Source organism: Marmota marmota, unplaced genomic scaffold (assembly GCF_001458135.2).
Source record: "Marmota marmota marmota unplaced genomic scaffold, marMar, whole genome shotgun sequence".
NCBI classification, from domain to species: domain Eukaryota; kingdom Metazoa; phylum Chordata; class Mammalia; order Rodentia; family Sciuridae; genus Marmota; species Marmota marmota.
The window spans coordinates 7,510,846-7,535,553 of NW_026000101.1; the positions used below are offsets into that span (position 1 = coordinate 7,510,846).

The 24,708-nt window shown below is 33.2% G+C and overlaps 1 protein-coding gene across 19 annotated transcripts in view; it reads right to left on the reverse strand.

Annotated features, from left to right (window-relative positions):
• Fktn (fukutin) overlaps positions 1-24,708 on the reverse strand; it is a 96,589-nt gene that overhangs the window by 62,576 nt on the left and 9,305 nt on the right. For 13 of the 19 annotated variants that reach the window (XM_048783246.1, XM_048783251.1, XM_048783249.1 and 10 more), the window contains 5 exons: positions 24,232-24,415; positions 17,156-17,215; positions 12,887-13,090; positions 5,926-6,203; positions 2,527-2,659 (listed from right to left, as the gene is read on the reverse strand). In XM_048783246.1, the coding sequence (XP_048639203.1) occupies positions 2,527-2,659; positions 5,926-6,203; positions 12,887-13,090; positions 17,156-17,215; positions 24,232-24,336 (780 nt within the window). In that variant the 5' untranslated portion in view covers positions 24,337-24,415. Of the gene's footprint in view, positions 1-2,526; positions 2,660-5,925; positions 6,204-12,886; positions 13,091-17,155; positions 17,216-24,231; positions 24,436-24,708 lie in introns of all 19 variants that reach the window. The other 6 variants (XM_048783256.1, XM_048783257.1, XM_048783255.1 and 3 more) reach the window with 2 other exon arrangements.

Below are 24,708 nucleotides of genomic sequence, written 5' to 3' on the forward strand. Positions count from 1 at the left end.
TAAACCCTCAAATGAGTAACATTTTACAAAATATCTGGACCATATTCTTCAAAAGTATCAAGGTCATGAGAGTAATAAAAGAACTGAGAAACCCCAAACAGAAGGAGACTAAGGAGACAGGAAAATTAGTACATGTTCCTTTTTATTATAAAGGTCATTAATGAGATAATTATGAGGATTTCAATGGGAGTAAGTGGTAATAATCTGTATTAATTTCCTAATTTTTCTTGTTTTTAGAAAATGCTAACTTATTTGAGTTGGTGGAACATCTGATCTACAGCATACTCAAAATGCTATTTGTATTGTATTCACAACTTTTATCTAAGCCTGAAATTGTTTAAAAATCATTATTAAAAAAAAATTTAGGGGCTGTGGGTGTGGCTCAAGCGGTAACTTGCTCGCCTGGCATGAGCGGGGCCGCTGGGTTCGATCCTCAGCACCACATAAAATAAAATAAAGATGTTGTGTCTGCCTTAAACTGGAAAAAAAAAAAAAATTTAGGAGTCTACAGTGTAAGTTTATTTGATGAATTCACAGTTTGGGCATTATATTTAAGACTATTTGGCGCCATCAAGTGTTCAAATATATACATGCTCACTTCAATTGGAAAACATACTCTCCTGGTTATTTTTTAATCATGGTTCTAACATAAGAAATAATGAAGGAAACATTTAAGAGGATAAGGATAAAAAAATGTTATCAACACCATTCAATAATACCAATACATTAGCAAGAGAAAAAAACAAATTAGGTATCACAAATCTGCCTCATTGTGAGTGAATGATATAGAAAAACATTGTGGATGAATACAAAGTTCCATCTGTTTGTGTCATGAATATGACCTACAAACAGCATTACAGTTTTGCTGTTGGATGGTACTTTAAACACCCGAATGATAAGGCTATAAGCTGATTTGCACTTTGAACATCCTTTATCCATGTTCTTTACTTAAATGCTGATTGTTTGCTTTAATATTTCAAAACCAGGGATAAGAAATATAGAATTAGAAAGTATCAGCTGTCATTGCACACCTGTAATTCCATACCTATCATACCAGTGGCTCAGGAGGTTGAGGCAGGAGGATCACAAGTTCAAAGCCAGCCTCAGCAACTTAGCTAGACCGTAAGCAACTTAGTAAAACCCTGTCTAAAAATAAAACATAAAAAGGTCTAGGTATGTGGATCAGTGATTAAATTCCCCTGGGTTCAATCTCTGGTAGTACCAAAAAAAAAGAAAAAAAAAGTATGATACTCTCCACATTATTTTTTCAGTTATTGTGAATCATTTTACATTTTGTGCTGTCTTTTCACAAATGAGAAAGGCAAATGAGTGGGCAAATGCTTGTTAGGTCTCAAAAAAAAAAATCATTTGATTCAGATAAGCACAAATTCTCCATGTATTTTTGCATATTTTCTTTGTGTCACATACTGTGATAGATACTGGGGCTCCAGAGGTGAATAAGAAGATTATCATCAAGAAATACACATAATTTAGTGGGGTGATAAGATAGACATTTGCAAAACACTGTGATAAATGCCATGACAAAGGTGGCAACCAGAGCAATTTCCTTAAGGCAGGAAGAGTGAGTCTTGTTTAAGCACCAAACTCTCTTCTGCTTCCTGATACCATGTGGTAGGTTATGCTGGGCAGCCCTTGCCTACAAGAGTAAGCCCAGCCACACATATGATTTTTTAGTTTTTTATCCATGAAGCTCAGTAAATTTTATAACCCTGCTGTAACAATTCTAAAGAAAGAGGGCTAGGAAGGCCCACTCAGGCTGCCAGGCCTAGGCTTTAGTGCCAGCAGATCATATCAGAGAAACCTTGTATTTGTGGTCTTAGGCACTTAGCAACAATAATAAAGCTGGTACTTCATTTTATGATTCTGTTCCTCCTTGTGTGTGCAGGTTTTGTTGTTGTTGTTGTGGTAGAGAACCCCAGAAAATAAAGGGGCAAGTTTCAGGACTAGGGTACCAAAACCCCACTGTCATTTTGTCTGTTTTCACTTTATCTCTGGTTTCATGTTAGCTCTTAAAGTCGAACTTTCTTGCCCTTCAAAATCACATTTTATATCCCCAGGGCCAGAAGCCTAGGAAACAGGCTTTCAATAAATGTTCACTGCATTGAAAGCTAGAGCAACAGAATAAAGTTCAAAATGCATTGGTTTTTGTGTAGCATTTGCCTTCAAAAACTCCTTATGAACACAAAAATTCATATTCAGCAGAAAAACTCTGAAAATTTTTTTTCAGAAAAATATTTTCTAAATCCATGTGGTCCATCTTCTAGAGTAACCTCATTCTTCCTGGATTGCTTCAGAAAGATAATCTACCATCTTCTATCAAGTTTATAAGCTATTGCAACTAAAGGCAGAGACCAATGGTAAACCCATCAAAGTCTATTAAAAAAAAACAATAAGTATTAACTTATGTTTCACCTATTGTCCATAAGTCCTTTCATTTCCCCCTAAAATATTAAAAATAAGCATATTTCCTTTAATTTAAAAGTATAATATTTGGTTGTCTCTAACCTGCAAGAATGCTCGAGCTTCTTTATACCTGCACTCAATAAACCTAGAGTGTGGTATTTCTTCCAGAAAGTGCACTGGATCTTTTGGAATACGAACTTCTAGTCCATCAATAGTAACTTGCTGTAATTCTGGCCTGAAAACAAAAGTTAAGATTATAAGTAAATAATTCAGAACACTGGCAGTCTCTATAAAATATTAAACATTAGCAAAATAGATAAATATCAAGTGTGAAGAATATGGAAAATGACAACCCCAAAGACAATGTGACTAGGGAGGAGGGAGAGAAAATAAGGCAAACATTAATCCTTCCTAGTAACACTGAGTCCTGAAGGGACTGAGTGCTAGACCCTGAACTTTCACCCTTTCCCATTGCCAAAGAGTCCTAGAAGAAAAAAAGGAAACAATAAAGCTCTGAGTAACAATGGATCCTGGAGGAAGAAGATAAGCAATGAATGCTGGGCTCTGAGCTTTCATCCCTTCCCAGTAATAATAAGTTTTGAATTTTTTACAGCTTTTATCCTGACTGCTCAAACCAACACATTCTGCTTCATTCTCCAATTATTAAGCCACCCTCATTGTAAACACAGACCCCTTCTGTAACAGGTGGCCATTTTCTATCCAGAAAGTAAGCCCATCCGATGTTTGACTCTGCTGCTGAATAAAAGACAGTGCTGGTCTGTGAGGTTTGTTCCCATCTTCATCATTTGTGCTTACGAAGTGTGTTTTCTTTCTCAGGTACCAATTAGTAACTTTAATATGACTTTGAAAATCTGACATCAAACAGCAACTGAGTTTTAAGTATTTGGCTCATATATTTTAAAATATTTCTATACTTGTTCATACATACTTCAGTATTTTAGACAAAAAAGAAAGGTAAATGATTTAGTTTTAAACTACTGATTTACTTCTAAAGAAATAAATGTTCTTTTGAATAATTAAAATAGTCTAGAACTCATTAACAGGAAAAATGCTATGTGGGAATCAGCCATGTATATTTTGGACCCCCCCATTCTAAAAATATTCCTTGAGTTTTCCATTCCTCTTTATATAAAATCTTACAAATAGTGATGGCTTTTATCTATTGGCAAATATATTTAATAAGTATTTGTTGACTGACAATCCTGAACTTCGCTAAATTATTAATGAAACTTTGAAATAAACTCATGAGACTTTACAAAACAAACTAAAAGATGTTTTCCTAAAGAAACTTATTTGAAATATATAATGAAAAAAATATGCATAGAATTGGCCAGAGAACCCTACAATTATGATTAAAATAATAAGAGGAGCCAATATTAACAACAAATTATTTTTCACTACCCCCTATAATGTTATTGGTCATTTTACTGCTAAAAACTTGGTTTGGTTTAGGAAAGGTTTGACTTTACCTACACAAAAAGCGTAGATAGGGGCTGGGGTTGTGGCTTAGTGGTATGGCACTCGCCTCATACGTGTGAGGCCCTGGGTTTGATCCTCAGTACCACACAAAAATAAATAAATAAAAATTAAAGGTATATTAAAAAAAAGTGTAGACAGCTTCAGTTTTGGATAATTTTTTCAGTCATTTCTCAATTATGTGATTTTAGATACTAATAAGAGGGCAAAAAAATAGTTTTCAAGTGTAACAGATAAGCATTGTCTCTCTGGAAGTTTCCAAGAAAGGATTATAATTTGAAAATTCTTACAAGGATGTCAAACTTTAAGGCAAATGATAAATATTTGCTACCTGAATATAAGATTATGATATTTAATACAAACCGTAAGATCACTATTAGTGACTTCAAAAGGGGAAGAAAAGTATAACTCTGGGTTAGAAACTTCAAGTTCATTATCTAATTTCAAGATTTTTTAAATTCAGTAATTGCTAATATAACTATCAAATTTTACATGGATCCCTTCAAATAACTGCTTCTCATTAAGAAACATTTCTATTACTAAGATAACAAAGGACATACTTCTATATAGAGTTGAACAATAGAATGAAATGACAAAATTATGCTATGTACATATATGAATATGCCACAACATATTTGACCTTTATATATCTATATCTATATCTGAATATCTATAAAGCTAAAATTTAAAAAACAACAACAACAAAATAAATAGAAAGAAGACCAGTAGAGTAGAGGAAAGGCAGCAGTAGGGGGAGGAAAAGGAGAGGGACAAAGGAAGTATTTGGGACTGAAATGGAGCAAATTATATATTCCATGCATGTACGACTATGTCAAAATGAACCCCCCATTATGTACAACTATAAAGCACTAATAAACACATAAAATTATATAAGAAATTGCATTAGACAAAGGCACAAAATAATAAATTACAAACACCCATGTCTCCACCACAGAAATTGAATCTTGTTAGCTTCCTTTCAGTTTTCTATGTATCCAGTTTTCTATATATTCCCTCCATTCTCCCTAGAAATAAAACCTATCTTTTTTTTTCATTACTTATTCCTTATTCTTAATACTAAGTATGTGTAGTATTTTTTTTTAATTTTCTTTAGTTGTGAAAATTACCCCGTATACAGATTGTAGAATCACATTGGTTACACATCCACGTTTTTACATACTGCCATACTAGTGTATGTTGTATTTTGCTGCCCTTCCTATCCTCTACTATCACCCCTCCCCTCCCCTCCCCTCTTCTCTCTCTACCCCATCTACCGTAATTCATTTATCTCTCTTGTTTTTTATTTCTTTTTTTCCCCTTTCCCCTCACTTCCTCTTATATGTAATTTTGTATAACAATGAGGGTAGAGACAGGGTCTTACTGAGTTGCTTAGTGCCTTGCATCACCGTTGTTGAGGCTGGCTTTGAACTTTCCATTCTCCTGTCTCAGGCCTCCTGAGCCACTGCCATTACAGGCGTGCACCACCACGGCAGCCTATATTTATTTTTATGTAGTGCTGAGGATCAAACCCAGTGCTTCAGACGTGTGAAGCAAGTGCTCTACCACTGAGCCATGACCACAGTCCCTATATAGTATTCTTAATACTAAATATACAAGTATATATCCATGAACATAATTTATCCTGTATTTGAGCTTTTTATAAATATAATCATAATATTTTTATTCTTCTCTATCTTGTTTGTGTCACTCAACATTGTAGGATTTATCCCTGCTATTGTTTAGAGCTGTAGTCCATTCATTTACCTGCTGTAGAATACTTCACTCTATATTTTATACACACACACTCACACACACACACACACAAACACAATACATATAGATAAATTTATCCTTTTATTGCTTTTCATTTAGAAGCATTAAGAACAATGTTATTATGAACATTCGTTTGAATTATATATTAGATTTCATTATAAAATGTAAAAAAAAAAAAAGTATAAGAACCTACCTATGGACAACATTTATTGGCTTTGGCTCTAAACTTACCTGTCAAAAGCACCAGGATAACGACCAAACTGTAACTTTCGAAAAGGAACAAATTTCTTGTCAATGTGTCCTTTGAGTCGTAGATGGCCATGCCAGAGGTAGTTGCCACTTCTTTCATGAAAGACCACCAAATGGATGGCATGAGTGGCCAATCTGCAGATATAGTGCAGGGGGATTTCAGTTCCAGAAAGTGAGTCTATCCCATCTAGCCGAGGATCTTTGCTTTCAATCTTTAGGCATTGAAATCCCATATTTTCAGCTATCCGAAACCAGCCTTCCTATTGGAATTGAATAAACATCAAACTTGAATATTTAAAACAAAATATTAGTAGCACTAATGACTATTACACTGAGTTAAGTCATATTTTTGTACTAATCTACTCACTGCCAGAAGATTTAGAAATGAGGGGGTTGAACAGAATAGAATAAAGAAGAAAATATGTAGCATAGAAGTTATATATAAGAACTCTATGAAAATTAATACGTATTTCTTCTTTGGAATGAGAATGCTCATTTTAGTGTTCTATGGTTAGTTAACATTAATATTAGGACAGCATAAAATTAAACTTGCAATTCTTATATCTTAACAGTTTAAAATGTTACAATAAAACCCAACCTAATGCAAATCTTTAGAAAACAGACTGAAACATTCTGTACATTTTTCAACATCTTTAGAGTATAATTTTTTTTTTTTTTTTGGTACTGAGGATTGAACTAAGGGGTGCTAAATCACTGAGCCACATCCCCTTTTTAAATATTTTTTCTAATTTAGAGACAGGGGTCTCATTAAGTTGCAATACATAATAGATAGACTCACAGCAGTTTTCCTGTCTAAAGAAACATAACTAATAAGGCTCAAAGCCACTAAAAGCACCAAGGTCTTATCCAAAAAAATCCAAATTCCTTTCAACTATAACATTACCTCTCTGGTTTATACAATGTGTACAAAGTTTGTTCAATTCATCATCTCATTTGATATCTACAGAAACCATGTAAGATCAGCAAGGAAGATAGTATTATACATAGTCTATTATGCAAGAAAAATAAAGCTTGAAGAAGTAATTAATACCAGATATTAAGGTATGTGATGATGGTCTGTGTCCTAAAGCTTGTCTTACTGACCACGGCATTCAGAAATATTTTTCAAGAGTACTTTCTTTGGGTTTTTCAATGTTGTCATTTGAATTTGTTCTACCTTCATCTATGCTCTCATTAAATACACCTGTATTGTACTATTTATTGTAATATCATTTAATTGTTTCTTTCAATGATTAAACACCATTAATAGACTCAATTTCCTCTAATACATGAATCAACATATCTAGAATCCAGAAGGTAGTCAAAAGATATTTTATTGTTGTTTATATTGTTAATTGAGAGAAGATGATAAGTTTGGTACAGAATATTAACTAGTAACAAGAAAACGTGTCCTGCCATTTATCTATATAGAGCTAACTTGTATTCTGGTCAAAAGAATGTAGACACAAGTATCATACATCACTTCCAGGACTGGCCTCACAATATCCCAAAGAATCTTCCATATTCTTCTTACATCTCCATATATGAAAGAAAAGAACTCCAAGATGCAATTTCACCTGATTTTCCTTTATTAATTATAATTATCAACTACAGAACTCCTTTTCTTTCTTGGTACCCCTAAAAATTGGAAAATACTGACTGAGGGTGAGTATTGCCAATTCAAAGAAAAGCACTACGGTATAGATGAAAGAAAAGCATTATGAGTTGATAAATTCAGGAAAAATTAAATAGGTCAGCTAGATCTTAAGAGAAATCTGACCACGATTGAGGGAAGAGAGGAAGACTGACAAACTAGGCAGAACTATAAGGGTTGCCTTTTTATAACAATGAGAAAGAAAAGTCAAGAATAAAGTAATCATTTTGACCAAGCAGAGTAAGGGCCTCAGTCAAGACTGTTCAACACAAAACTTCCATTTGCCTTGGAAGCTGTTTGCTCACTTGGTGATGATATTAGTAAAGAAAAAAATCACATGCAAAATGAAGTCCACAGTTAGCTCCACTTTGGGGGAAGTTTTAGGGAGGACTATCCAAGGGGTCTGTATGTCATCTACATAAAAGGATAAACTTGGAACAAGTATGCTTATATTCTGCATAGCTGACCTTTTGCTTCTTCCACTGACTCTAGTCTTATCAGTTTTGCCAGCTGGAGAAGATTTCTTTTCTTCCAAAGCAGTAGTTCTGAAGGTATCAGATATTTTTGAAATTTGTGGGCATATTCATGGTTTATCATAATGGAAAATTGTCATTTAGAAGTCTACACCAGAACCACTAGACATTCTATAATCTAAAATATGAAAATCTATCCTTTGTCCTATATAATTTCAAATATCCTATAAGATGATCACAGAGTGAAAAACATGTTTACAATTATCTGAGCCCTTATTTCTCAACAATACAATAGCCATACTAGTGAAGATACAATTTTATTTTTTGTTGTTGGAAATTTTTGTTCACTGCTTTGTAAAATGAGACTACTAACAACATTAAAAGTAAGAATTTGTGGAGTCTGTGACCCTACTTATAAATACAAGCATCTGAATTGTTTTATTATGTTTTCCAATGTAGTCATGGTTGAGTATTTACACAATAAAACATACACTAGTTTTTTTAATTTTTATATTATATTATAGTTAAGGCATTAGATTGATTTGGGAGATTATGTGTATTGGAAGCTTGTAATTTCTACAAATTTTGTTTTAGGAAAATAAATATAGAATACTCTGTACTGGCTTCTAAGCCTTGTAAGGCCTTTTTATGAGAAGAATCAAATAGCCCATAGAAATGATCTACAAAAACTGACATTTAGGAGTTTCTCCAATGAAAAAACAAGCATGCTCTATAGTGTAGTCAAACAGTTAATGAGACCTGACCATTAAAAAAAAAATCCAATAGAATTAAAGTTTCTTATTCTTAAATATGAACAAAGATCAACAATTATATAAAATCTATATCATAAAAAACACAAACAAAATAAGATAAAAATACCAGAAAACAAAGAAGGGATTTAGCAAAACAAAATGCAGTAAAGATAAAAAAAAACATTTTAGAAGTAAACCTTTAAAATGTACAGGGCATTTTAAAGATTAAACTGTATCCCTGAAGCAAAAACAGAATAACACAATAAGGAACAGAGCATAAGAAGCTTTTAGAAAATAAGCAAATTTCAAACAAAAATATGACAAAATACAAAAATTATATAAAAAATGTTCAACACCACTAACAATTAGAGATATGAAAATTAAAACTACACTGAGACTTCATCTCCAGTCAGAATGGTAATTATCAAGAATACAAGTAAAAATAAATGTTGGCAAGGATGTGGGGAAAAAGGTACACTCATACATTGCTAGTGGGACTGAAAATTGGTGCAACCACTCTGGAAAGCAGTATGGTGATTTCTCAGAAAATTTGGAATGGAACCACCATTTGACCCTGCTATCCTATTCCTCAGCATATACCCAAAGGGCTTAAAATTAGCATACTAAAGTATCACAGCCACAACAATATTTATATTAGCTCAATTCACAATAGCTAAGCTATGGCACCAAACTAGGTACTCTTCAATAGAAGAATGGATAAATAAAATGTGGTATATATGTACAATGAAATATTACTCAGCCATAAAGAAGAATGAAATTATGTCATTTTTCTGTAAATAGATGGAACTAAAGGCTATCCTGTTAAGTGAAATAAACCAATCCCCAAAAACCAAAGGCCAAATGTTCACTCGTGGATCTAACACACAATAAGCGAGGGGGAATAGAAGTTCACTAGGTTAGACAAAGGGGAATGAAGAGAAGAGAGAGGGGACAGGCATAGGAAAGACAGTAGAATGAACTGGTCATAACTTTCTTATGTGCATACATGAATACACAACCAATGTAACTCCACATCATGTACAAGCACAAGAATGAGAAGTTATATTCCATGTGTGTAAAATATGTCAAAATACACTCTGTCATGTATATCTAAAAAGAATAAATAAAAATATGACAAAAATCAATGGCACAATTAAAGATTTTGTTAAAAAATAGAACAGCTGGAAAAAGGGAGAAAATCACAAGCAAAGATAAGAAAATTGGAGGATCAATTCTGCAAGTCCATCATCCATATAAAAAAAGTTCAGAAAGAACACGTTTTCAACACAATTGCTAGAGATCCTACCTAAGTAAGTTTAAGAGAAAAAGACCGAATTGTCTTTTTTTGTAAACAATATACTTATCTGATCAGTCTTTATGGACAGAAAGAAAGAAAATGAATAAACCACTGAAGTGTACCTACAGAGTTCAGTACAGCAGCTAGAAAACAAGATCTGGAAACAAAATACAAAAGTCAACAGCAGTCTCATACACCTATAATAATGAACTGGAAAAAGAAGCAGAAAAATATCTTACCTGTATCCCCGATCCCCAATTAAAAACTACAAGGTAGCGAAAAATAAATTATCCAAAAATGAGCAAAATCTCTAAGAAAATTATAATATTCTATTAAAGAGAATGAAAGGAGAACTAAAGGAGATATACTTAATGTTCATGAATGAGAAATCCCAATGTTTAAACAATGTCAAGAGACCTTGCATGCTTTTGCTTTCTTACTGCTTTGTGAATAAGCCTGAACTAGTCTGGTTCATGAAAGACACATTGTTCTGGCACCTCCACTGCCCCATTTGACAGCCAGCTATCCTGAAGCAGTTACATGAGTGAACTTAGATGAGACTATAATCGTCCAGCTGAATCCCACCCAAATATATATATATATATATATATATATATATATATGAAAGAGTAAATACAAGAGCTAAACTCTTAAAACTTTATAACTCATCATCTAAATGAAATATTAATAAGATAAATGTAAACATTTATAAATGAGAAGATAAACAGGGTAGAAAAAGTCAAAGTGGTTGGCTCTAAGAGTAGGAATAAGAGAAGCTCCTTTTTTTTTTTTTAATCAAGAGCTTTGTATTAAGTGATTTTTTTTTTCTTTTTTTAAAACTGAGGATTGAACCCAGGGGCACACTACCAATGAGTGCCCTTTTTATTTTTTATTTTCAGACAGGCTGTCCTTGAACTTGGAATCCATCTGTCTCAGCCTCTCGAGTCACTGTTATTACAGGCATGCACCACTACACCTCCACTACTATTTGACTTTTTAAATTAGTACTAGAATTATTTTGCTTAAAAATAAAAACTGAATTTAAAATATCACATTTTAACTTTTCCATAAGTTTAAACACTTTCAAAATATAAAATAAGAAAAAAATAAGCAAACAAAAATGATGTATTTATCTGTTTAACACTTACATCATTGCCTGGAAAAAACCAGAGGCCGGAAAACACAGTTCATTCTCTTGATGCTGCTCTGTGCAAGAGTTTGAGGTAATCAAGGGTCTGTGCAGCTTATAGTGTTTTCCCAGATATCCCTATCACTCTGGAAAGTAAGCCCTGCCTACCAGGGGTCAAAACAACTAAAACATATCACATTGTGGCTGACTAGTTATGTTCATTTAATCTGATGCTCATTTTCTTATTTGCATAATTCCTAGGAATGAAAAATAAAGAAATCTGGAACTTAGAAGTTATATCAGTCTATTTTGCATTACCATAATAAAATGCCTGATGCAGGCTGACTTTACAAAGGAAAGAGGTTTTTATTTAACTCATAATTATGGGGGTTGGAAGTCAAAACAGCATAGCTCTGGTTCTGACAAAGACCCCATGGTAAAAGACAAGAGTGTGTATGTGAAGAAGAGAAAATATTTTAAAACAGGAAGACAGAAAGCTAGGTGGGGCCAGGCTTGCCCTTTTTATTACAATGTTCTCGTAAAAACTGATTTAGGGTCTTGCAAGAACTACCTAATCCCTTCTGGGGGCACGATACTCAATCACCCCCAATTAGGCCTACCTACTCAAAAGTTCCCCACCTCCTAATCAATACTCTGGAGATCAAGCTTTCAAAACATGAATCTCTGGAAAACACTTATAAACCATATCCAAACTATGTTAAGAAGTAAGCAAAATTTTGAGACACTTCCTTTTTTTTTTTTTTGCTGACTGCTATCTGACTTTAATTTTGATAACCATAAAGCAGATTAAATTCATAGTTTTGGGCACATTTAAAAAGTATTTCACTTGAGAATCAAACAAGTACTGCACACTTACAAAACGGAAAGAATATAGACTTGTCCACCTTATATAATATGTACTAAAAATTCATCACTAAATCTCTTCCTACTTGCCCTACACTAATGGAGATATTAAATACCTGCATTTTAGGCCTCTCTCACCATTAGGTGACATGTGCTTACAGTTCTGGACAGTGAGATATAAAAAGTAGTTTATCATAAGCTTCTTCAAAATATTTTTCTTCAAAAATTGGTGTTACCATTCCTTCTTCTCATCTGTTTTGAACATGGACACGATAGCTGGAACTGTGAGACCAATCTTGTAATGACGAGGGAAAGGAAGAAAGACACTTAGCCCTGACATCAGTAGGCAGTGGAACTAACTACAGCCACCAACCTTTTACCTCTTGTTATTCAAGAAAAATAAATGCACTATATGCATTAGCCATTATTAATTATATTCTGTTACTCATAGCTGCAAATATTCCTGATGCAATTTGTCATATTTTTGGTACTGGGGATTAAGCCCAGGGGGTGCTTTAACACTGAACTATATCCCAGTCCTTTTTATTTTTTATTTTGAGACATGGTCTCAGTAAATTGCCTAGATTGGTCTTAAGCTTCCTGCCCCAGCCTTCCGAGTTGCTGAGATTATAGGTGTGTGCCACTGTGCCCAGCTCCTCATATAATTTATACAAAGTTTTAAGAATTATTTTAGGTGTTTTACATTTTAAACTTGTGTAATTCCATACTATTTTGAAAGACAAATATTATATTATCTAAAAGCAATCAACTTACTTCATTCTTCCACAGGTGATACTGTAGTGCAAATGCAGTAAATTCTCTCGGAACACAGAAAAACTTGCATTCTGAAGTGGAGCCATGAGAAGTATTTTTGATTTGTTCAAAGTTTTTACTAACCAGTTCCAGAATCAAAGGATCAATAAGGAACACTGGTACATTTTGGCTGGATGTTAGCATAATAAATTTTTTAACTGCACGCTGTTTGAGAGGAAAAGAATACCCTTAATAACAATCAATACAACAACTTATTGTATTAAATTTGTATTCACTGATTTTATAAAAATATATAGGGTGTTTATCCAACAGATACCATGCTTAGCACTTACATTAAAAACAAATAAATAAACACATATGGTTCTTGGCCTCAAGCAATACACTCTTCCAGGAATGATGAACAAATAGTTACAATACAAGGTAAAACATGCTATAATAAAAATGTATATCACATACTATAAGAGTACAGAACAATAAGTTATCAATTAACATAAAAAATCTTCATAGAATAAGTGGTATATATGAAAATTTGGAGCTTAGAAATTATTCTCTTGGTATTAGCTAAAATTTCCAAGCAAAACTGAGTGAGGAAATATCAGGACTGTCCATTTTTATAGATCAGTAATGTCAGCCTTTCAAAACCAAAAATCTATTGTGTGTGTCACTTTTCTTTATATTTGTAATGCTGCTTAACAATATTTCTAAACAAAAGATTTAGACCAAAATACATTGCTTACTTGATCATCCTGCAATATAGTGAATTTTCTAATAGCATGGTAATATTTTAAAATATAATACTGCTGGGAAGTAAGTAGGGTCCTCTACTGAAAAAATAGAATTTCAAAATTAGAATGAAAAGAGATTAAATCACACTTAGGAGTAAATAATATCTAAGAGTAGCAAAGAGAATACTAGTATACATCATTTTTAAAGATCCTATTTCGATGAAAAGAATACTAAATTTAAAGGGATTTATGCACATCAAAAAGATGTTTCATGGAATTAAAAATAAACTCTTCTTCACAATATCAGAAGGAACTCCTAAAAATACATACAAGATAACAAATATACAAGTATATCAAGAATTTTAAAAATAGAAAAAAATGAGATAAAGCTAGGAATCAGTTTCATCATTTGTTTTTAGTGTAGAGTATTATACAAATGTCAAGAATATAATCATCTCTGCCTCAGAGAGGTTTGTTTTCTCTTGTTGGGAGAGACATCTAAGTAAAAAGTCAGAATAAACAACTATATGCCAAAAATAACTTAAGTGAAATAGACATTAAAAAAAAGATATTTTAAAACTACCACAAGATGACAAGAAATCTGAATGCCTATTAAAAAAAACAAATATGTTATTTAAAAAAAAAAGCTGCCCTCAAAATACAGAAAAACTCTAGACTTAGATGGTTCACTGGTGAGTTTTATCAAAACACTTCCAAAAAACTAAGCTAGAGGGAATATTTTCTGATTTCTGAGGCCAGTATAATACTAATAGCAAAACCTAACAGACAAAACAAAAATAAGAAAGAAATAAAATTACAGACCACGATTACTCATGAATACAGATGCAAAGATATTTAACAAAATATGAGAAAGTCAATTCTAGTAATTAAAAAGCAGAAAGTAAATATCAAAACCAATGTTCATCACAGGAATCAGAGATTAATTTAATATTGGAAAGTCAATCAAAAAAATTCTGCATATCAACAGAACAAAGGGGAAAACCTGTGGTAATTTCAATACATAAAAAGCATTTGAGTGGGGCTGGGCATGTGGTGCAGCAGCAGAGCACTTGCCTTAGCACCACATAAAAAATAAAGGCATTCTGTCCATCTACAACTACAATTTTCTTTTTTTTTTTAAAAAGCATTGGACAAATTTCAATCCCTATTTGTGATTAAAAACTCTCATCAAAAAAAGGAATAAGATGCTTCCTCAATTTGAAAAAGGCTATGAACAACACAAAAAATCTATTACTGAGTTGTAGGAATTCTTTATAAATCTTTGATATCACTCTTTTGTCAGCTGCAAGTTTTACAAATATTTTCTATTCTGTGGCATAAGTAGAAGTTTTAAATTTTGATAGTCTATTGATTTTTTTTTCTCTTAGGGTTAATGCTTTTCTGTGCTTTAGATAAAAAAAATGAAAGAGAAATGATTTTTGGAGAAAGACAATGAGATGATAGAAACTAGTTCATATAAAGTACTTACATGTTAAATGAATCTCAGGTTAGTATTAAAAAATTTGATGAATATATTTATGGCGTCATTATAATTATTAACATAAATATAGATCAGGACAGGGTCAAGGGGAGAATGTATAACTTATCTTTTAAAAAATATACCTTCCAAATCATTAATACTGCAATCATCATTGCTCCTTGGAAATAGGTGTCCAACTGATTTTTAATCCAATTAATCCTAAATCAACATGACTATCATCACCTACCTACTCCTCGATAATTCACTTTGTTTTAAGAATGAAAAATGTCTTGTTGAAAATAGGATGTGCTGAGACCACAATAGCATATTCATCTGCCTGTGTATTAAAATTTTTATCAGAACCTACAAGAACTTGATGGGACTTGTTCTTAGGCAAGCTCTCTCTACTACTGAGCTATATTTTCAGCACACAACTTGTTCTTAGCAAAAGCCGGATTCCTAATTATCACTTTTTCTTTCCTAAGCCTGTCAAGTCATCTGCTTAATAATTCATTCTAGAATTTTATCAGGACTCAATATCACAGTATTAGTCAGTTTTCACTTTTTATTTCTTCCAAAAAAATAGGACAAAGGCATTTTAATACTTTTCCGTTTCCTGTGATTTTGCAAATATTGTAATAATTCAGTGACCACATTCACAATTTTTTTTAGTACCCTGAAATGTAATTAAGTTACAATACAAAGAGAATTCCCTTAATGTGATAAGCTGCTCTTTAATTTTTTGCTCACCTACCTTGAAAGTAAACCTTTAAAAAAATCTGCTATTCTTCCCAACTCATGGATCATTCTCCAACTAAAAGGATGGGGTCACCATACCTTACTCCATTAAAAGGTATGAGGATATTGTTAGAGAGTTGTCACTCAGTCAATACAAAGTAAAATCTTCTATCCCACTGAAGCCATTATAGCTTTAAATTTTTCCTAAACATGTTCTTTCAGTGTACATATGAAGACTTTCAATAACAGCAAACTTGGAAAATTTTTATTACTATATCTTCACATCACAGAATGTTAACATTTATGATAGACCATTCCATTGCCTTCAGACCACAGGCATATTCCAGCTGTAGGTATGTATGTATGTATGTAGTATATATCTGTGTTTCTTAAGAGTGCGATGAAGGTAGAGAAGTGCTAGAAAGAAGTGTGCAAAGTATCCCTTTTTACTTAATTGAGAATCTTTATAATTGAGACTTGGTAATATAAATACTAAAAACATCATGATTCCCTTTTCCCTAAGATGATCCTAAATACACAAAGCAAAACATTTGCTATCTTTAATAAATTTAAAGTTCACATTTATATTTCTAGATTAGATAACTAAGACATCTGCTAGTAGGATGTCCCAGACTTCACTTTTAAAACAGCAGTTCAAATCTAGTTGGTATCAGCAATGACTTAAAATAAAACTTGGTTACTTGAAAATTCTAATCTAAAGCCTTCCACATCTGTGGTTACAAACTGTCTCCACAAGATATATCTGGTCATTTTCCACAATGTATACAAACAAGAGAACTGTGATTTTTATTAGTTACCCAACATTGTTTTTCATTCTAAGTTTAGTTAGAATAGAAGGTAAGAAAATAAACTTATAAATATGCAGGATCTGGAAATGTGTAAGACTAGTTTCACTTATCTCATAAAGGAAACATGCTGAATAAATTTTTATTCCTGGTCACTAATTTTTTCATTATTCATGGTTAAGTTCTGAAACATATTCATTCATTCCGCGAAGCAGCACAGCTCAATGAATGAGAGTTCTAGAGGCAGGAAGTTAGAATCTAGACTCAATCACTTATTAGCCAACTAACTTGAATCTCTCTAAGGTAAATCAAGAATAACAGTATATATTGACTTGGTTAAGGTGTCTATAAGGACTAAATAAGATACTCTAAGTACTTGGTATAGGGCTCACTCCTTCCTGGCCACTACCTCCTCCATCCCCAAGGTAGTCATTGTATTCATCAAACAAATACTTAAAATTGAGTACACAAACAAATGAACTAAATGTACATTGTAAGTGAGGAATTTTATTGTACATACCCATTGTGTGCTATCAAATCCGATTTTGCTGCCTTTGGATTTTGACAAACCAATTCCATTCTAGGAGGATAACAAAAGAATACTGAAATAAATTCAAAGTCCAGCATGCAACATTACATTTAGGGTGAGTATAAGAGTCAAACTGCATATTAGCTCATAGTCATTAGAAGGCATCACCCAAATACTTATTTTCATGTAGTCAGAAGCTAAGAATGCTATTATTTTATAATACAGCTACCTAAGATGTAAAACATCAACAGAATACAGTAGTTAACTAAGTATATGTTGCCCAAATCTCTAAACTAATCAATGTCAACAAATAAACAACAAATTCTCTGCTATCTCTCTGGAATTACAGTTGGTCAAGTTAGCTACATATTCCTAACCTCAGCTTATCTCCATATACTGAATTAGTATTTGTAGTTCCTGGCAAAGAGTAAGTAAATTTATTGAGCAGCTCCTAAATGTCAGGTACTATATTTGATACATCTACATATAAACTATATACTTTTTCCTATCTCTCACAATGATTCTACAAAGCAAACATTTTTATTTTTGGTTTACAGATAGAAAGCTAAGACACATCATAATTTAAAATGTTGAGTTATTTTTAAAAAATGTTTTTAAAAATATTTAGGTCCAGAGAATCAGACCTCTGATAAGCTCCAAAATACTTTCAAAGGAACAGGAAAGTGAACATTTGATGGAATACACAAGAAGAAGAATGTTTTAAGCTCAAAGAAGATCCAAGAAGGTTTTTATATCTTTAATGTGTTGTTTACCTGCAAGCTAAAAATGGTAGGATGCTGAAGAAAAATGTGAGTTAAAAAAAATGGAAACTCACCTTCCCACTAACCACACACTCAAGGGCAGGATACAAGTCTATGCCATTTCTGTACCACCACTACCTAGCACAGGGCTTGGTAAATAGTAAATGCTTAATCCATTATATCCCATCATCCTATAAGGAATTGACAATTTGGGATCCACTGGATTAATAAGAGTCTATTAACTGGAGAGAGGGATGGGGAATTACTAAGAAATATACTGAGATATAATGAGAAATTAAGGTATAGCCAGAGTCTCTCCTAACAAGCTCTGCAGTTTAGGCAATAACATTTTAATACATGTAGATGTTTGAGAAAAAGCAATAAAGACAAATCTTTGTAATCTTTAGTACTGAAAAAAGACTGTGAACTCTGCAATATAGTCATTTGTTGCTCACCACAGTCTTATATTAGTAGGCAAGACTGAATTTCTAAGCTGTTAAACTTGTGGCATTTGGGATAGTCTACTAGTTCACTCTCAATGAGAAATAGATCACATTACCATAAAAGCCACCTTTTTAAAGTGTAGAATTCAGTAATTTTTAGTATATTTACAGAGTTCTGCAACTATCACCACTATATACAATATTTTCATTATGTCCCAAATAAAACCTATTAGATATCACTCCCCAACCTTCCTCCACTCAGCCCTAACTATAATGTTTATACATTTTTTTCTCTGTGGATTTGCCTCAAGTGAACATTTCATTAAAATGCAGTTATAATATGTGGCTCTTTGCATCTGACTTTTTTCAATTTGCATAATGTAACAGTTCATCTATGCTATAGCATGCATCAGTATTTAATTATTTTCCCCCATAGCTGAGTAATATTCTATTGTATTCATTGTTTGATGAACATTTAGATAATTTAGCTACTATGAATAATACCAGCACAAACATTCACGTTTTATATCATTCCCTATTTGTATACTCACAATCTGCCTCTATTTTACTTCATTTTATATGCTTAGCAAAAATCCACTCTCCACTTTTTGTACACATGCAACTGTGCAGCTAAATATGGCTGCTCACTGGTGTCACTTTAGATTCATGACTACTAGCTTCAAATAGGAACTTAATTCTGCCCAGCAATCATCCTACATTTCCCTTGTGTATTAACTCTCATTCTCCTAGATGACTTTTTCTGCTTTTTTCTCTTTCCAACACCCCCTCCCTATCTATCCTTCAACTTATGGCATTGCTTTTCTATTTCCCGGGATGTGGGGGAGGGAAGAAATTAGAGAAGAACCTTCAAGAGCTCCTACCGCATCTCAACTACCTAATCAAATTATATCCCTACAGTCTACCTTTCCTCCTCTCCTGACAGATGAGCTGCCTACATTCCTATTAAAGGCCAAACTCTCCATTTACATATCTTATCCCTCTCGCCTGGCCAAAGAAATTGCTTCAGCAATTTTTCTTTCTCTGCTGGATCATTTCCATCAGCATACAACATGACATTGTTTCTCCTATCTTAAAAAAAAAAAAAAAATTAAGACAAAAACCTCTTGGTGTCTCTTTCCCACCATTTTTCTTACTCTCCTACCAAGAGAACTCCTAATGGGTTGTCTATGCTCATTGCCCACAATTCTCCTATGAACTCACTTGAGCTTAAATTCACTCAGTAAGCATTCATCAAGAACACCAATAACCTCCACATTGCTAAATCCAATGATGAATTATTAGTCCTTGTCTTATTTGACCTACTAAGAATTGTTGAACAACTTCTGCCTCACTGAAATATTTCATTCACTTGGCTCTCAGAATCCCCATGCTTCCAGTCTTCTACTATTTCTGTCTGGCTACTCTTTCTTAGTATCGCTAGCTAGTTCATTCCACCTCTGAAATGCTGCTGAAGGGTCTCTGAGCTCAGATCTTGAAACTTGCTTTTTTTCTTGTGCTTTCTTTCTCTCTCTTAAATCTATATTCACTTCCTTGGTATCTCATCTAGTCTATGGCTTTAAATACCATCTATCTGCTTACAACTCCCAGCTCATACTATCCCTTTGAAATTCAGACTTAATATACCCAGTTGTCTATTCACCTTCTTCATTTGAATAGCTACCTCAAAGGTACAATGTACCAACAAAAGAAAACACACACACAAAAATGATTTTTACCATCCCTCAAACTTGCTCTTCTGTGTCTTTCTTATCTCAGTAAACAGCAATTTTCCCCTTCCAATTACCTAGGCCAAAAATACTAGTTATTCCTGATCCTATTCTGTCTTTCATACCCCACATCTAACCCATTAATAAATCCTTACAGCTCTGTTTTCCATTTCTCACCAACTTCCAAGTCCAAGCCATTATCATCTCTTACGTAAATAATAATAGTCTTTTATCTGTTTCAGCCTTTATTCCTATACTTCATTTCCAACAGAGCAGCCAGATTATTTGTTTTAAAGTAAAAATCAGATCATGTCATGTAACAACTCAAAACCTTTCTATGATTCACAATCTTACTCAGAATAAGACCCAACCAAAGTCCTTTTAATGGTTTAGACCTACAACAACATGGAATTTTGTAGCCTTACTCATTATTCTCCCCATCTCTCACTCTTCTACAGTCACATTAATCTCTATGCTGTTCTCAGAACTGCCTGTTTATTCCTGCCTCAGAACCTTTGCACTTCCTTTGATTTCTACTTGGTATGCTACTCCTCTAGACATCCATATAGCTCATTCTCTTTGAATAGACTGTTTCTTTTATTTGTAATGGAGTTCTCATCCTCCAGTTCACCTGGAGAACTCCTACTCATTCCTATAAGGACAACTCAAAACATTCTTTCATCCATGAACCAACTCCATTGCTGTGAACTTGAGGTGAGACAGAACATCATGGTGGAAGGCATAGCAGAGTAAAGATGCTCAGCTTATGGAAGCTGGGAAACAGAGACAGCAAAGAGAATGGAAGGGAAGAAGAAGAAAGGGACCATGAACATACAATCCAATACTATGCCCCCAGTGACCTACTTCCTGCAGCTATGCCCCCCTGACCAGTTACCACCTAGCAGTCCAAATTATTAAGCCATCAATGGATTAATCCACTGATGAGGTTACAGCTCTTATAATCCAATCTTTTTGCCTCTGAACATTACTGCATTGCCTAACACATGAACTTTTGGGGGGACATTTTTAGATACAAACTATAACACCAAATTTCCCCAATTTGTGAGTTCCTAGAAGGCAAGGATTAAATTGTATTTGTCATTTTATTTCATAGCCTGAGTTTTTTATTTCATAACTGAGTTTTTTCAGTTGTTCATAAACTCTCAAATCTAAGGATAAGAAACACTAACTATGGTGAATTCAACATGATAGCCTCCAAGTAGCCTTCCACTCTGCCTGTCAGTGCCTTTCCTTACGGTAGAAACATCATTCTTCTACTTACTTCTGAGCCACTGAAGTTTTTAGTGGACTGAAGTCATAAATGTAATTTGTAATGGTGAGAAAGCTACATTTACTAATTGAAACTGTTTGGTCAGACAACTTAAAAATAGTTGAAAGTCTGAGAATAAGTAGAAAAAATTTTAAAAATACCCTTTAATTCTAATTGTTAAATTAATTATTAATAATTCTAATTAATTTAGAAATTCTTTCACATTTCTCCTGGATACTGAAAAAGTGGGAAGGGTTGGAGAAGAAGGGAAGTAGTACTTATCATAAGTTTGCCATATTAAATCCGACTATCAAACATAATATTCTTTCTTCAGAAACGACCTATTATTATTCTTCAGAGCAAAGTGGAACAAGACAACAAAGATGAAGGGAAAATCATGTTTCTTAATTTTAATAAGTAACTGATTAACTAAAAAAATTCCAAAAATTTTTTAAAATTCCAGGTTTCTTGCACATGATATAAATAGCTACAAGATCAATTTCCATTTCTAATGATGGCATACAAAATTGTTTTCTGTGAATGATTACTCACAAACTTGAAATCCAAACTCCTCTTCCATCTCTCTCTTCCCTCCTTCTAGCCAAACACACATAGGTTACAAAATATAACACAAAGATATCCTAGCACACCACCCTGTAAGTGGGCCTCCTAAGTAGTAAAAACAGCTGATTACTGAAGGCACCAGTGTGGTTTATCTTGACTAAGTCAAGAACAACATAAGGTTGGGATTACTGGAGTTTTACACAAACATTGCTTTGTCTTTCTTCCACCTACGCATTAATATTTTATCATTTTCTGTTGTGCTTCAGTAATCCTTAAAGTCATCTCTTTTCATATCTTATCAATCTTTTTAAATTAATTAATTAACTAATTTTAATTAGGTATATGACAGCAGAATGATTCACTGTACCCAACTGCAGCACAGCTTTACATTTCTATGGTTGTACATGTAGATGTAGCGCCACACCATGTGTGCAATCATACATGTACCTAGGGTAATTATGGATATCTTATCAATCTTATGAGAAGAAACTTAACATACCTGGAATCTATTTCACTCATTTATGAAACAGTGATAAATGGAGGCTTGTTAAGAACACTGTAACAATTGAACTCAATTCAATTTATCAAACTGTAATTAAAGCTTAAAAGGACTAGAAAACATAAGCTATTAATACTTATCATCTTCTGAGCCTCTACCATACATCAAAACCTAAGTTATATGTACCACATACCTCAACCTGAAAGTTACTATTAGCCATATTTAAAGAAACTGAGGCTCAAAGAGGTTAAGTGATTTGTCAATGAATGAGGGATTTGAACTCTCTAAACCCCAGAACTATCTTTCTAATCGCCCAAATCAAGAATTATTGCTCTTGCTACATTTATCAAACTACAGGTCTCTTGAACTTTGTTCTACATATCTCTGTGTTCTTGCTAAATACCCTGTGTATAACAACTGATTAATAAATACAGTCTGAATAAGCACACAAAATTAGGTGCACTAAAAAATCAATGAACAATTTAATCATATCCTAGACAGTCCTAGAGACATCTCTTTGCCTTTTTGGTGTGCAATGTAAGCCAAATACAAAGAACCTCAACTTATGATGGTTTGATTCACAATATTTTGACTTTCTGATGGTGTGAAGTGATAAACATTTTGTAGAAATTACTTTGAATTTTGATCTTTTCCTAGGCTAGCAAGATGTAGTACTACAGTTGCCATCAGCCAAGTGATCACAAAGATATACAACTGATAGTCTATTGTATACTGTGCTATAATATTCAGTAATTAGGCATATTAAAATGCATTTTTGACTTATAATATTTTCAACTCATAATGGGTTTATCAGGACATAACCTCATTGTAAATCTGTACTTGAAAGTTGGAGCCCATAGAACATGCTCACAAGGCTACCATACTACAACAGTGTGTACTTCAGAGGGTTATTCTACTTATCTACAGAATTTTAGCAGACCCAATAGATATACTTGTTTCTCATTTTTAATGTTATTAGAAAACTAAATTATTCAGACCTCAGACCTCATTTAGTGGGTCACAGAAAAGCTAACCTTGTTTGACCAGCTAGAAACAAAAGGATTCTGTTGGTCAGGCCCTGAAATAGACAGAAGTAGGTCTCCTTAACTTTAAGATAGTAAATACCTCTTTCTTCCTTAACCAGTAATAGGTATTAGTATAATCTTTCCTAAAGACATTGAAGAGTACTGTAGTCCTTCTCAACACAGTGGTACTGCAGGCATTCACTACTACTGGAAGAATCTATTAGTTTCCAAACATTATCTCTACTTCTTTATTTCTATAGATATAGACAAAGGCAACTTAGATTATTACTCTTCCCCGGTAGATTCTAAATTAAAATGTATACTACAGTAAAATAATTTTGATATTGTATACAATTGTCACCAAATTTCTTAACTGAAATACTTTTTGTAGCAGATAATTTTTATGACTATATCAGAAAACTGCAATAAACATCACTGAAACTTGGCACTTTTTTAATATTTATTTTTTAGTTGTATTTGGGCACAATACCTTTATTTTATTTGTTTATTTTTATGTGGTGCTGAGGATTAAATCCAATGCCTCGAACATGCTAGGCAAGTGCTCTACTGCTGAGCCACAACCCCAGCCCTGAAATGTGGCACTTTTGACTTCAGTGTGTAATTATGAAAACATTTAACTGTAAAATATGAAACTCTCAGTAAGAAATATTTCTATAAAAATTAAAAGACTGTGATTAATTTATGTACTGCAAAAGAGAAATATGTTAAGAAACTATACAGCTAAAGGGAAGTCTAAAGATAAAAAAGAAAAAATTACCTTTGCTGATAAATAATGCTTGTAGTAGTACAACTGAAATAGCAGAAATGCTGAACTTGTCAATGTTAAAAGGGCCAAAATCACATTCTTATTGATTCTACTCATTAGTCTGTGGTGTTCACTTGGTTGTCTTTCAAATGTAGCCAGGTTTTCATCTTTTTGGATAGGAAGATAATCTTGTTTTCTGTGAATAAAAATGTATTTCTGAAGAGACAAAAGCCTGTGTTTTAATTATTTTTACCTGTAACAATCAGCAACAGCATAGATAATTATCTAAAGTTCCACAGAACAGTCTGACCAACAGGGATTTTGGGGAGGGCTTCTCCAAAGTTTCTGATCCAGCAGATTTGGTATGGAACCTCTGAAAGAGCACTCTGACAAGTTCCTAGATGATATGGATGCTGCCGACAATATTGAAAACCATTACCACAGAAGAAACTGAGAAAATTTCTGGTCAAGACACACATGTATGATAGC